Source organism: Aspergillus karnatakaensis (genome assembly GCF_047715665.1).
Source record: "Aspergillus karnatakaensis strain CBS 102800 unplaced genomic scaffold BJY04scaffold_44, whole genome shotgun sequence".
NCBI classification, from domain to species: Eukaryota; Fungi; Ascomycota; class Eurotiomycetes; order Eurotiales; family Aspergillaceae; genus Aspergillus; species Aspergillus karnatakaensis.
This window is the reverse complement of record NW_027395756.1, coordinates 1-13,363: the sequence shown is the minus strand read 5'-3', so window position 1 is coordinate 13,363 and position 13,363 is coordinate 1. Positions and strand designations below refer to the sequence as shown.

General features: G+C 50.9%; 6 protein-coding genes across 6 annotated transcripts; 2 read left to right on the top strand and 4 right to left on the bottom strand.

The window, feature by feature from the left end:
* Positions 1 to 779: 779 nt before the first annotated feature.
* On the top strand, positions 780 to 2,085 carry ssn3 (cyclin-dependent serine/threonine protein kinase SSN3; the record flags this gene model as incomplete). The annotated part of the gene is made up of 2 exons (XM_073717000.1): positions 780 to 964; positions 1,014 to 2,085. 2 exons carry the CDS (start codon positions 780 to 782, stop codon positions 2,083 to 2,085), a joined length of 1,257 nt encoding a protein of 418 aa, XP_073568418.1.
* Positions 2,086 to 2,867: 782 nt separating this feature from the next.
* On the bottom strand, positions 2,868 to 3,569 carry BJY04DRAFT_220889 (ankyrin repeat domain-containing protein; the record flags this gene model as incomplete). Its single annotated transcript, XM_073716999.1, has 1 exon — positions 2,868 to 3,569. One exon carries the CDS (start codon positions 3,567 to 3,569, stop codon positions 2,868 to 2,870), a length of 702 nt encoding a protein of 233 aa, XP_073568417.1.
* Positions 3,570 to 3,614: 45 nt separating this feature from the next.
* On the bottom strand, positions 3,615 to 4,349 carry BJY04DRAFT_220888 (ankyrin repeat domain-containing protein; the record flags this gene model as incomplete). The annotated part of the gene is made up of 1 exon (XM_073716998.1): positions 3,615 to 4,349. The coding sequence occupies one exon, from the start codon at positions 4,347 to 4,349 to the stop codon at positions 3,615 to 3,617; it is 735 nt and encodes a 244-aa protein (XP_073568416.1).
* Positions 4,350 to 4,631: 282 nt separating this feature from the next.
* On the bottom strand, positions 4,632 to 6,564 carry BJY04DRAFT_107782 (putative metaphase-anaphase transition protein (Mlo2)). The gene is made up of 4 exons (XM_073708074.1): positions 6,384 to 6,564; positions 6,244 to 6,298; positions 4,804 to 6,193; positions 4,632 to 4,752 (listed from the first exon to the last, which is right to left on the bottom strand). The coding sequence occupies exons 1-4, from the start codon at positions 6,497 to 6,499 to the stop codon at positions 4,745 to 4,747; spliced, it is 1,569 nt and encodes a 522-aa protein (XP_073568415.1). The 5' UTR covers positions 6,500 to 6,564; the 3' UTR covers positions 4,632 to 4,744.
* Positions 6,565 to 7,722: 1,158 nt separating this feature from the next.
* BJY04DRAFT_107779 (MCM DNA helicase complex subunit MCM2) lies at positions 7,723 to 10,438 on the top strand. The gene is made up of 3 exons (XM_073708073.1): positions 7,723 to 9,781; positions 9,833 to 10,002; positions 10,067 to 10,438. Exons 1-3 carry the CDS (start codon positions 7,775 to 7,777, stop codon positions 10,146 to 10,148), a joined length of 2,259 nt encoding a protein of 752 aa, XP_073568414.1. The 5' UTR covers positions 7,723 to 7,774; the 3' UTR covers positions 10,149 to 10,438.
* Positions 10,439 to 11,190: 752 nt separating this feature from the next.
* On the bottom strand, positions 11,191 to 13,121 carry BJY04DRAFT_107762 (Pal1 family protein). Its single transcript, XM_073708072.1, has 4 exons — positions 12,960 to 13,121; positions 12,518 to 12,750; positions 12,032 to 12,467; positions 11,191 to 11,982 (listed from the first exon to the last, which is right to left on the bottom strand). The coding sequence occupies exons 1-4, from the start codon at positions 13,021 to 13,023 to the stop codon at positions 11,216 to 11,218; spliced, it is 1,500 nt and encodes a 499-aa protein (XP_073568413.1). The 5' UTR covers positions 13,024 to 13,121; the 3' UTR covers positions 11,191 to 11,215.
* Positions 13,122 to 13,363: the final 242 nt, after the last annotated feature.

The window sequence follows — 13,363 nt, the reverse complement described above, 5'->3', positions numbered from 1 at the left end:
TCCGTCCATCAATCACCATCCATCAAATTACTCCTCCCGCATTAATTGAGTAGTATGTTTTAGTGGCCTTGCATTTCTCCGTGTCGTTTGCCGCTGTCTACTCCAGAGTCCACGGGCTCCGACGTGCCCGCTTGGCTCTGATTGATAGCTGAACACCGGCACCGGCTGCCTCCACCACCTCCACCTCCACCTCTACCCATTCCTGCCGAATTTCTGTGCTCTATTCCCCATGAGTCTGACGAACCCACCCTCATCATCTGGTCCTTTAACTGCAACTACCAGGCCCGTAGCGGGCACCGTCAGCCAGAGTCTGTCTCTAAAACGAAGTCTTCAAGCTGCTGTTGAGGGTAATACCGTTTAAATATCCATTATTATCATCCTTGCCCTTTCCGCTCTTTCCCTACCTAGGCACTTTCTCTTGCCACCGGTTCCTTCGTTGGCTGGCCCCATCAGCATGTACACCGACTGAAGAGCCTTCTGTCGTTCTCTGTCTTATACATATTGCAAGGCCTTTCTCGGTGACCAACAGCAGTTGACTACCTGTTTTTTTTCTTCATCATGCTTGGAAGGAACTTTCCGTTCTTCAACTCTCTGGGCGGATTTTATCCACGTGGTAATGGCTTCCCTTGAACCCTGTAGGCTATTAATAGCTCGAGGGGTACCCAACGTTGTTGTTCTTTGCTTGTTTGCTTTTGAATAATTTGGTTGCGTTTCCTATCAGTAAATTTTTTCTGATTGAATCCGCCTGATTTCTGGTCGACTGCAATCTGAACTTCGTGATGCTGACCTTCTCTTCGCGCAAAGAGAATATAAACTCGAGAAAACCGACTGGCTCCGGATACACCAGTAAAGTCCGTGTCCGCGATAGATACACCATTGTCGGATTCATCAGCAGTGGTACATATGGCCGAGTGTACAAAGCCCTTGGCAAAAATGGCCAGAAAGGCGAATTCGCCATCAAAAAGTTAGGACGCCTTTCTGATGATAAATTCGCAAGTTGCTCACAGTAGCAGATTCAAGCCCGACAAAGAGGGCGAGGTCGTCCAGTATACAGGTCTCTCGCAGTCGGCAATCCGGGAGATGGCACTGTGTTCCGAACTCGACCATGCTAATGTAGTGCAACTAGCGGAGATCATTTTGGAAGATAAATGCATCTTTATGGTTTTCGAATATACCGAGCATGATTTACTTCAAATCATCCATCACCATACTCAACCACAGAGACACCCAATACCAGCAAACATGGTGAGATCGATCTTGTTTCAGCTTCTTAACGGACTGCTTTACCTCCACACGAACTGGGTCTTGCACCGAGACCTGAAACCAGCAAATATCCTGGTGACATCGAGCGGCGCTATCCGCATTGGAGACTTAGGACTTGCGCGTCTTTTCTACAAGCCTCTGAACTCGCTCTTCTCTGGAGACAAGGTGGTTGTTACCATCTGGTACCGCGCCCCTGAACTACTCATGGGTAGTCGGCATTATACGCCTGCTGTTGATCTATGGGCTGTGGGGTGTATATTTGCGGAATTGCTGTCTCTCCGCCCCATTTTCAAAGGCGAAGAAGCCAAGATGGACAGCAAGAAGACTGTTCCTTTCCAGCGCAATCAGATGATGAAAATCATTGACATCATGGGCCTACCCAATAAAGACAACTGGCCCGGTATTGTCTCGATGCCCGAGTTCTCTCAACTCCAATCCCTGACTATGTCTCGCGCCCCGAGCCACTTCTCAAGGTCCTCGAATCTTGAAAGCTGGTACCATAACTGCTTGAAGAACGGCGGTTACTCCCAGTCATCTGGGGTTGGCACACCAGGAGAAGACGGCTACGATCTCCTCTCACGATTGCTTGATTACGACCCAACAAGGCGGATCACCGCCAGTGAGGCCCTTGAACATCCCTATTTCAAGAACGGCGGACCAATTTCGGCAAACTGTTTCGAAGGATTCGAGGGCAAATACCCGCACCGTCGCGTTACCCAGGATGACAACGATATCAGGTCTGGAAGCTTGCCAGGCACCAAACGGAGCGGTCTTCCCGATGACAGCCTGATGGGTCGGGCTGCGAAGCGAATGAAGGAGTGACCCAACCGTCAGACTATATACAGACGTCGGTTCTTTGCTATTTATATCTCCTTTTTTTGGCGGCGTTCAGCGGGCGTCTTTCTGGAGCTGCATGGCAGGGATTGTCGAGTTATGGCTTAGCATTAGATAGGAGTTTTCTACTATAGATTGATATACTTCTTGACTGAGCTCAAATCAAACGTATTGATGCACTCAAAAGCCAGGGTTGGCAGGGGTAGACTGTTGATAACGCTCAAGAACAACGTCAATCAGCGGCCTGCATGAAGATATCTGGCGAATGAAGCGAAATGAATGACGCCCGGTTGTGAAAAGAATAGCATTGGATCATTAATGTCTCCTTTGCAGGAGTCTAGCACACTCGAATGATCGAGGCTTACCTCGACGGCAGCTTTCTCGTGGTGCAGGTGCGCCTGATAAAGAAAGCTTCTTGATCTTTAAAAGAAAGACGCGCAGGTTCTCAAGGCCTTTGTGTTAATTATGCATTGAAAGAATCTCCCCAACTATATGGACTCTCCTATCATCGGTGAACCGACACTAACTACCTTATTACGGCGGTTGTTATACTTGAAGCCATATCAGACACTGCCCGGGGAGAAGGACTTTTCTCGAAGTCTAATAACTAACTATTGTCTGGCCAACCGAGTAGTTTCCCAAGAATAGCCCGGATATCCTCGTCCAGCTCCATGACAGCCCTGTCGATCGGCGTGTACCCATTATTGTCTAAGTCCAATTTTCTATTGTCCATGTTGAGTTCAACTAAGAGCTCAACAATGCTGTCAATCTCAGATTCCGATTGGAGTTTGCTGATAGTGAGCAGAGCCACAATGGCAGGCCCAATGCAGCGGCGTATGCCCCTTTCCGTCCTTTCTTGCCAAGTCGACTCCGCCATCCGCAAGCGTTTGCATCACCTTTGTTGTATCGGACGCTCGGGTTGAGTCTTGCACGCAGAAGAGTTGGCATAGATAGTGAAGAGCAGTCCGCCCGTGCCCATCCACCATTTCTAGAACTAATCCTCCTGTTCGAACAAGCGCTACAAGAAGACTGACCAAGCCGATGCGGCTTGCTTCTCTCGCAACGCTCGCTGCCACTCTCCAGAGTCTGGCGTTTATATGGCTATCAGGCCAGGGCGGGTCTGTGCGAAGTAGTAGGTGAACATATTCGTACCTTGCATTCTCAATCACCCATTCGAGCGGCGACTGGGTTTCCATGTGTTGCGCATATGGGCATGCCCCTGCCTCGAGAAGCAATCTGATAAGATCATGGACCTCGAGTAGCTTGACAGCAAGAGAAAGCGGTATCTCACCCTCAAGACATGGGGCTGAGACGTTGGCGCCGGACTTAACAAGAAACATGGCCACAGACTCACATTTCCTCGGCAACGACGCATGTAGAAGGGTCCGGCCACGGTGGTTGGGCTGCGAAATATCACCACCGACATCAAGAATCTTCTGGCATAGGAATATGGAGAGTGGCTCATGGCCCATCCTGATAGCTGCCCTAGCAGGCAACGTCTCTAAATGATCTTTGACTTAAGGGCTTATACCCTTTTCGAGTAAAAGCCGCACCGCAGCCTCGTTACCATTTAACGCAGCGAGATGGAGTGGCGTACGCTGCTTGTTGTCGGGCCTTGAATAGTCACCACCTGCCTCCTGCGTTGTCTCGATTAGCTGGTTCAGTACAGCTTCGGTCGAAGAGGAAATATTCATTGCGGCAGCTGATATCACTGACGACCCGCCCTCGCTTTCTGCTAGGACGTCTGCACCTGCTTCGAGTAGGCATCGTATAACACGCTCGTGGCCCCTCATGGCGGCCAAATGTAACGGTGTGTGCAAGTACTTTGCCGTCGTCGCATTAACATCGGCTCCAGCCGAGATGACAGCTCTCAAAACATCCACATTGCCCGCGGCCGCGAGAACATGTACGAGGGGAGTGACCCGGGAAGTTTTGCGCCCTATCCACCGCGGTGGACTCCCGCAAGAAAAACCGCGCCTCTGCACAAAGTAGTCGATGATATAACACGAAGACCATGAGGGAATGCAATTCCACATCTTATCTCTCAGAAACGAAAAGCGTGGTCGATCAGCACCTCCTGGTCTTGCCCGCAATTTGACATAACCTCTGAGCTGTAAAGCGCGATCGTACAAGTGGGGTGTCAGACCATTTGCAAACCATTTTCCAGTTTGGATAAGTGCGTTGATGGAAGAGTGATCGAGATACGAGGCAATAATTCGAGTGAGCTCGAGAGGGAGCTCGGACAGGTCCATTTGGTTCGGGATTGCTAGGTGTGGACTGGGTGTTCAATGGCTGTTTCGAGAAAAGACTAACGGTGGGCGAGGCTGAGTTGATATCGAGGAGCAGATCGTATTGATGGAGCCCTTGACTCTTAGTTCGACGCCAAGGGGGTAAACGGGATCCTGGATCGTCAGAACTTTTTAGATTCTCGCACATGAAGAGGTGGACGTAGAATATAAAAAGAAACAAAGAATAGAAAAGAGTGTATAGTGTCTTAAGCAGCCGAGCAAGGCGTATGATCATTTCCCATTATATGCGTAGCTATTTTGCAGCTCAAAGTAGGTAGCCTCCAGGGATAGTAATTCCAAGTCATCATTCAAAGAGATCAAACCCTGGGTCGATATGTTGGTTCGTTCAGCTAGAGCCCTCAATATCCTGTTGATGTTAGTACCCAGAAATACCAATCGTTGGAAAGTCAAGACATACCACTCTGCTCTTTCCTGCCATCACCCCCTTCATCATCTCCACCACCGCCCTCCTTTTCAACCTTGCCTGCTGCATCCCGAATCCCCTGCTCATCTCCTCTCAATTTCTCAAAATAAGCCTTGATGTCATCCGCCCCGACAGCCGTACCACTCTCCGCAAACGGCTTCAAGAACTCTTTCACCTTATCCCTCAAATGATTATACACCATTGCGCCTTCAATCGCGCGGACTCTATCAATATTCGAGAGAGCGGCTTCACCCCGGTCGAGTAGGGAGCCTGTCCCTGTACTGTTGGCGCCGTCCGCGTCGCCGTTCTCGGATAGAGGTGGTTCGTATGTTTCTTCTTCTTCGCGGAGTTGCGGGTGTGAGGCGAGGTTGGGGTAGCAGGTTGGACAGCGGCAAAGGTGATCGCGAAAGTCTTCTTTCAAGAAGAGGGAGAAGGAAGCGAGGGGAGCTGAGGAAGGGAGGTTGGTGTGTTTTGGTTTTTGGTCTTGTTGTTGCTTAGCCTCGGGCTCTGTCTTTGGGGTAATTTCGGGCTCGGGAAGGGCGGTCGTCTCTTGTGGTTCTTCTTTGTATCGTTTTGAGGTGGTTTCGGTGGTGGGATCGTCTTCGGGGGGTTCTTCTGCCTTGCGTTTCTTGGTGTTTTCGCTTGGTTGAGGCTCTGGAATGGTTGATGAAGCCTCCGGCGCAGACGTGTTTTCTTCCTTTAGCGGTTGCTGAAGTCCACCATCTCTGAATAATGGAGCCAAGAATCCTGGGGTGTCTGCATATTTTTTCAACCAAGGATTGGAATCGATGCACTTGTAGCAGAGGAAGGTCTCGAAATCATCCTCAGCTGGGAAGCCCGGAGGTAGCGGGGTTTCATCCTCCTCCTCTTGTTCGTTAGAAACACCATTTTCTGTGCCGACATTCTTCTTCGAGGTCTTGTACCAATCCCGGGGGAGACTGATCAGGCACTCTGGGTGCCACCAGTCCTCGCCACAACCGCCAGTCTCGACCGTTCCTAGACCAAGACACTGAAACATTGTCCCCTTCTCCTCATGTGCATTATAGTCCTCACCACATCCGCAGAACCTATTTTTAAAGTTCGCATTATAGTGATTACCGGCGTGTGGTTCCTCTCCCTGAACACCTTTTGCGCCGGTCTTCGGGTCATTTCGTAGGGTACATGGGGATGTGGCAATTCGAGTGGTTCCGCAGTCGCACACAAAATTCCGTTTGGTGAAGAGTTCAACGAGTGTGTGTTCTCCATGACAGACGATAGAGCAGGAATAGCATACGCCCGCGGCAGTGAAGGGAGCATCCGGGGTCGACGGAGGAGGGTTGCAGGTTAGGCAGGCAAAGAGCGTTTGTCGCAGAGGACCTAGGTTTTGCGTGCATGAGTCAAATGACTGCGTTGTCAGCCTTGTTGTTCGTGGGGATATGGCTAGCGCAGGCTTACATATGGGAGAACTTCGCGGGCATCGGCTTCGAGGCGCATCTGAGATTCGATGAACCTGACGGGAATAGTTAGAATAGGACCGTAATCAAGGTGGGGAGTGCGACAGTGCGCAGTATGAACTGAGACGAAGACAAACTCACTCTTTTGCAGTCTGGGAGTTCTGGGAGGTGAAGCTGGCCCGGCGATTTCCAGCATCCTGGCCGCCGTTGGTGACCGGAGCTCCTGTTGGAGCAGCAGTGGATTCTTCGTTGCTCATTTCCCTTCACAGTGGTCGCAGCGTGCCTGCGATAGATGATTGAGATGGAGAAGAATCAATTCAATGATGAATGTGAAGTGGAGGATGTTTTGATCGGGGTTAATGATGCGAGAGTCTCGCGGGACGCGAGGCACTTTAAGTGTTTGTTTTGTTTGCAATCAATATCCTCGCAGCATCAAGTCGCTGTACCAGGGCTCATGGATTATTCCAAGGGTATTCCTTCTTCTCTGAAAGACTATGGGCTTCAGACTCTCTCAGTAAAGAGGCTTAACTATAGAATAGGTGTAGACTCGCGTTAGGTGGCCCAATCAGCAATTCGGCAAAGAACTCATTAGCTATCAAGGAGTCAAGAGGCGTGTTGGAACTACAGAACCTGGAGACACTGGACAGTGGACAGGAGATCCACAAGGTTTAGACGATCTCACTGTAGAGTCTAACTTACTAGATAGTTAGCTTTGCAGTTCCTTCTCCGCAGTAACCGGAGTCAGATTTGCTGGAGTCTGGCCTCCAGCCCTGGGCCCAGCAGCTATATGTCCTAATCGGGTATAATTGAGGGAACGCGTATCGTCGCGTGTGGACGCGTCTAACCGCGCACACAAATGCCAAGCAAAAGGCTCTCCCTTCTTCCCATCTCTCTCCTGCCCGCAAAAAACAAGATTCAACAACACAACTGTCCGTTGCTTCAGCTTGCCCAATCTGTCGGGGCTTTAGCATAAGGATTCAACCACATACACCTACACCTACACATATACATACATAATGAGGTACCTCATTCATCACTTTCTACCTTTCGATTCGAACCTCGACTAACTGCTCTCAGCTCTCCCCTCCGTCCCAGCACATCCGCTGCGAATCGCGGCTTGGGCAATCTAGGTCGCCGCAAGCGATCTCGTGAGCCCGATGACGATGTCTCCTCCGTGGCTCCCCCTTCAAGCCGTGAGCTCTCGCTGTTGAAAATGTGTTCCAATAATCCGACTGACCTCGATAGCTCCCCCTTCCTCCCCTCCTATGCTTCCCTTCGACGATGACGAGGACGAGCGAGATGAAGAAGCAGAGCTAGACATTGATGATATCGAGGAGATGGCAGAAGACGAGGACGGAATTGATTTGTTCGGCGACACATTTGACAGAGATTACCGAAGCCAAAAAGATGATCGCTACCGTGGAAGATACATTGACGACGATGATGATCAGGATGAGATTGATATTGGCGCCCGTCGTGAACTAGAAGCTCGCTTGGACCGAAGAGACCGCGAATTGGCACGTCGTCGTCGCATGCCTGCTGCTTTCCTCCAGGATGATGAGGATGGAGATATTGATCTAGCTGCACAACCACGCCGTCGCAGACACGCCTACGATGAAGACCACGACGATGTTGAGATGATGGATGACGGCCTTGAAGAACTTACCCTGGAGGAATTAGTGGATATCAAGTCATCCAACATTACAGACTGGGTGACACAGCCACAAGTGCTGCGTTCTATCTACCGAGAGTTCAAAGCCTTCTTGACCGAATTCACTGACCCCACCGGTAGTTCGGTGTACGGAAACAAGATCAAGACTCTTGGTGAGGTTAACTCTGCATCGCTCGAGGTCTCCTACACACATTTGAGCAGCACCAAGGCTGTGCTTGGATACTTTTTGGCCAACGAACCCACAGAAGTTCTCAAAGTCTTTGACCAGGTTGCTCTCGATGTTACCCTTTTCCACTACCCGCAATACCACGACATCCACAACGAAATCCACGTGCGAATCACCGATCTCCCAATTGTTTACACCCTCCGCCAGCTGCGCCAGTCTCACCTAAACTGTCTTGTTCGCGTTAGTGGAGTTGTCACCCGCCGGACGGGTGTCTTCCCCCAGCTGAAGTATGTCATGTTCATTTGTCAAAAATGTAACATCACCCTTGGTCCTTTCCAGCAAGAAGCTAGCTCCGAAGTCAAAATCTCTTTCTGCCAGAACTGTCAATCTCGAGGACCCTTTACTGTCAACTCAGAAAAGACAGTTTACAGGAACTATCAGAAGTTGACCCTGCAAGAGTCCCCTGGATCCGTTCCCGCTGGTCGACTTCCCAGGCAGCGAGAGATTATTCTCCTCGCCGATCTTATCGACACAGCCAAGCCTGGTGATGAGGTTGAAATTACCGGAACCTACCGCAACAGCTACGACGCACAGCTCAACAACAAGAACGGCTTCCCTGTCTTCGCGACTATTATCGAGGCCAATCATGTTGTCAAGTCCCACGACCAGCAAGCTGGTTTCCACCTGACGGAAGAAGATGAACGCGAAATTCGTGCATTGTCCCGCGACCCTGACATTGTCGAAAAGATCATCCGTTCAATTGCCCCTAGTATCTACGGCCACGAAGACGTCAAGACGGCTGTTGCCCTTTCCCTATTTGGTGGTGTTCGCAAGGAGGCTCAGGGCAAAATGTCAATCCGTGGAGATATCAATGTCCTGCTTCTTGGTGACCCCGGTACCGCCAAGTCTCAAATTCTGAAGTACGTCGAGAAGTCTGCCCACCGTGCAGTTTTCGCTACCGGTCAAGGAGCCAGTGCGGTCGGTTTGACAGCCAGCGTTCGCCGTGATCCTCTGACCAGCGAATGGACCCTCGAAGGAGGAGCCCTTGTGCTAGCAGACCGCGGCACATGTCTTATTGATGAGTTCGATAAGATGAACGATCAGGACCGAACATCTATTCACGAAGCTATGGAACAGCAGACCATCTCTATCTCCAAGGCTGGTATCGTCACAACTCTCCAAGCCCGCTGCGCCGTCGTCGCCGCAGCCAACCCGATCGGCGGCCGCTACAACAGCACCGTCCCCTTCTCCTCTAACGTCCAACTCACCGAACCCATTCTCTCCCGTTTCGACATTCTTTGCGTTGTTCGTGATCTCGTCGACCCCAGTGAAGACGAACGCCTCGCCAGCTTCGTCATCGAATCCCACCATCGTGCAAACCCATCAAAGCCTCTCCGCGACGAACACGGCACCCTCATCAACGCCGACGGCGAACGCATTGACGAAGATGGCTACCGCGTCGACGAGGAAGGTAACCGCCTCCCTCTGCGCCCAGATGAATCCGAAGCTCGTGAAGCGGCAAAAGAGAAAGAGGACGAGGAGAAGGAAGGCGAGATTCCGCAAGAACTCCTCCGGAAGTACATTCTTTATGCCAGGGAACACTGCCATCCGAAACTATATCAGATCGACCAAGACAAGGTTGCGCGTCTCTTTGCGGATATGCGCCGCGAGTCTCTTGCTACGGGTGCTTACCCGATTACCGTACGTCTTCTTTCGATTCATTAACTGCGCAACACTAACATAATATATCAGGTCCGTCACCTTGAAGCGATTATGCGTATTGCAGAAGCATTTTGCAAGATGCGTCTGTCTGAGTACTGCTCTGCGCAGGATATCGACCGCGCCATCGCTGTCACCGTAGACTCCTTCATCGGGAGCCAGAAGATCAGCTGCAAGCGCGCGCTCTCTAGGGCGTTTGCCAAGTACGTTGTCTCCGTCCCACTATTTACTAGAGCCGTTCAACGCAGATGCTAACAAGATAAATAGATATACCCTCTCCCGCCCAAAGCCGCAATCGAAGCGACGAGCCGGTGTCGCGGCATCAAACTCCCATGAAACGAGGAGATAGGTTTAAGCAGCGAGGTATATTCATACCTTGTTGCAATTGATCCGATCCTTCATGAGGGGGGGTTTTTTTTTTTGCGGGTTGATACATCGTATATTTTTTTACATTTAACGCTTGATACACACCACATTACATACGTCTGCGCTTGCTTTGCCATCATCATTGTTCTGTCAGGATCTGGGTATTCGGATTGGTTATTTGAAGGAGTTCCTGTTTTTCATTTCTTTTGTGGTTCACTGCCGGAGTATGATTAGAGTAATTTAAGGTTATGAATCTGATACGCTTATGTTGTTCTTGATCCATAGATGCTCAGTGCGTCTGCTGCTCTCAATTTGAAACTCTCGGGTATCCTGGATCAGGGGTCGAGGTTTCAAGGGTCTAACCTAGAGTCGGGAATATAGGAGTTCGTTTCATATCGGTTATGAACAATGTCGATCACGGAAGTATGCACCTAGTTCTATCAAGGATCTGTTAAATACTGATTAAGCGTAGTAGTCTCAGTCATGGATACGGAAATGTATTTCTGGTATTTGATAGTCTAGGAAACAACCCCGGCAAAGAAACAGAGAGATATCAAATATCGCGCAATGCATTGGGATTTGAAAATTGAGAGGACCTAACAATCCACAAAAGATGGAAATTGGTGGAATCAAGACAAGGTGAGAAACAAATAAGGCCGGCTCATACCGATTCCCAACCGCGAAAAGTCAAAGAATTCAAACGCCTATTCCTCCTGCACTTAGTGCATTGTTTAGCAAGCCTGCATAAAAAGGGAAATGGAAACAAAGGACAGAATCGGGCTGGGTCCACCAGACTTCATTCTTGAAAGATTCTATCATGATGACGAGCGTATGTGTAGACAAGAGCCTTATGAAGAATAGCTTCGTGAATCAGGAACTATTTTGGAGCGAACCGCACGGAATTCGGCAGGCGTTCTCTCACTTTCATCGGATCGGGCGGGATGGGCGCGTTGAGGATCCGCTCGTTGGTGGGTCGACGCGCGGTATTCGATCAGCTTGACTTCACCAACTACATGCGCAACGTAGCTGGGAACTTTGAATACGATCAATTCACTCATCAGTGACTCGCCTCCTTGGTTGAGGCTTTCGAAGACTCTTCATGCGACTGATGAAACCACCTCCACCGGCATTCTTGCCTTCTTCAAGACCCGAATTTGTGCGGTCATTGGTATGACGTCGCTCCAAGGTAGTGGTGGTCGTTTGCTTAGGGCTGCTTGACGATCGAATTCGTCCGCCTGGCGTAGCATGTTCTTCCGCTGAGTTGATACGAGCGGCCTTCTTGTCCCACGCATCATCGTAGTCTTGGAAAAACGGATTCTTCTCATTCCGTGGTGAGTTTGGAGTGCCCGGAGAACGGTAGATGGCCTGTGGCGAAACAACCCTGCCGTTTGGACGGTTGATTCCTCGGATCCTTTGGGCGAGACTCTTCTTCCGCGCCAAGCCACCTGCGTTAGTCGGAGTCTGATCGGTCTCTACCTCACGAATGGCTGCACGGCTAGCGGGGGCGCCGTCGAGGAAAGTGCTGGTGCCCAGCCCCATGCTGGCTTGTCCGTGGACCGGCTCAATGCGAGACGTAGGGTCAAACGCAACGCCTTCGGTTTTGCGACTATCAGCGGCGGCAGTGGACCCGAAGTCGTTGTATCCTTCTTCCTGCCGACCGTGAAATCGATCGAGATCGATGTTGGAGTTATTCGGTCCGGCACCACCAAGCGCCATATTGGATGAGTCTTTCGGAAATGCTTGTAATGGAGCGGCGCGTAAGCCTTTGCGATTACGGTTAGGGTTGCAGGCATCGAACGGGCCGTCATGATGAAACACTGGTAGCGCTTAGCAACGGGCCGAGAGAAAAATTACTTTAGTACTCACTTCCGGTGCCGTAGATGCTAGTCACGTCTAGTTTATCGATAATGTCCAGCTGGTACCCAGGCTTCTTGGAACGAGACTTCCCATCGCGATGGCCATCGCGGTGGCGACCTTCGCGTTCTCGTCGACGTCTCTCGCGGCGGCGTCGCTCATCGTCATCATCAAGTAGCTTCGGGCGGTCCATCACAGACGACTCGGAGTTTCGGCGGGGTCGGCGCTCCCGCTCGCGTGACTTCGATCCTGAAGCGCTCGGTCTGGACTTGCTTGGGGGATCGGCAAAAATGTTGAAGGGGTCGTTGGATCGAGCTCCTTCCGAACGTTCCCTTGTCGGTCGCGGCGGGCGGTTCTGTAGGGGTGCATGCTGAGAAGGCTTCTCGGGGCGTGGTGGTGCAGGTCGGAATCCATTGGTCTTGGGTGCCTGGTTTAGGGAGAGATTCTCCTATCGCTTCTGGTTAGACATATCCGTAGTAGGAAACAAAGAAGACATACAAAGAGGTCGCGTGTGTTCTGCGTCATATCTTGCTGGTCAATCAAGGAAGCACTAGGAGCGGACTGTGGCGAGATAGGATCTGTATCATCTAGGAAGGGATTTGTAGACTTTGGTCGTTCAGGTCGACCGCCAGAATTGGTAGAGCTGGAGGGCGACAGAGTGCGAGTACGGAAGGGGTTATTGGAGCCTAGGTTGACGGGATTCTGCGGAGCGTTCGCACGGACAGGAGAGGCTATATAACAGAAGATGTGAGTTAGTACTTCGAATCAAAAAGCGACAGGGACTGGCGGGAGCCGATTCAAATACACAGGATAGTATTGTGGTCGCAAATCAGTGTCAGGGAGGACCCGCCGGATGCGATGAAACAGATCGTTGCAAAGACAATGAACGACACTGGACAATCCCAAGACTCAAGAACGAGATATCAAACAGATGACGCACCTTGCGGGCCCAGCGAGACGCCGGGCGGGTAGTAGGAGAGGGTGGTTTGTTGAGAGGCACTCATTTTGAGAGCGTCCGCGAGGCAGCGACAATTGTAGACCGATGAGATGAGATGATTGGCGAGTCGGAGCGATTATTGTCAAAAGAAAGAAGCAAAGTAAACAAAATCAAGGAAGAAGCCCAAGGCAAGAGCAAATCGGCACGGAGAATGAGCAGTTGGAGGTGACACCGCAAGAGAGCCCAAGTGTTGCTGAAACAGCGATGCCGCGGGCGGAAGTCGGTCAGGGGGGGCCGGTTATTGGAGGGGTGCGAGGTGAACGACGAGTGGCGATGGTGGGGAGTTTGTTTGAGGTCGGATGGATGGATTGTTCGATCTCTCCTATTTTCGAGATGATGATGAGGGA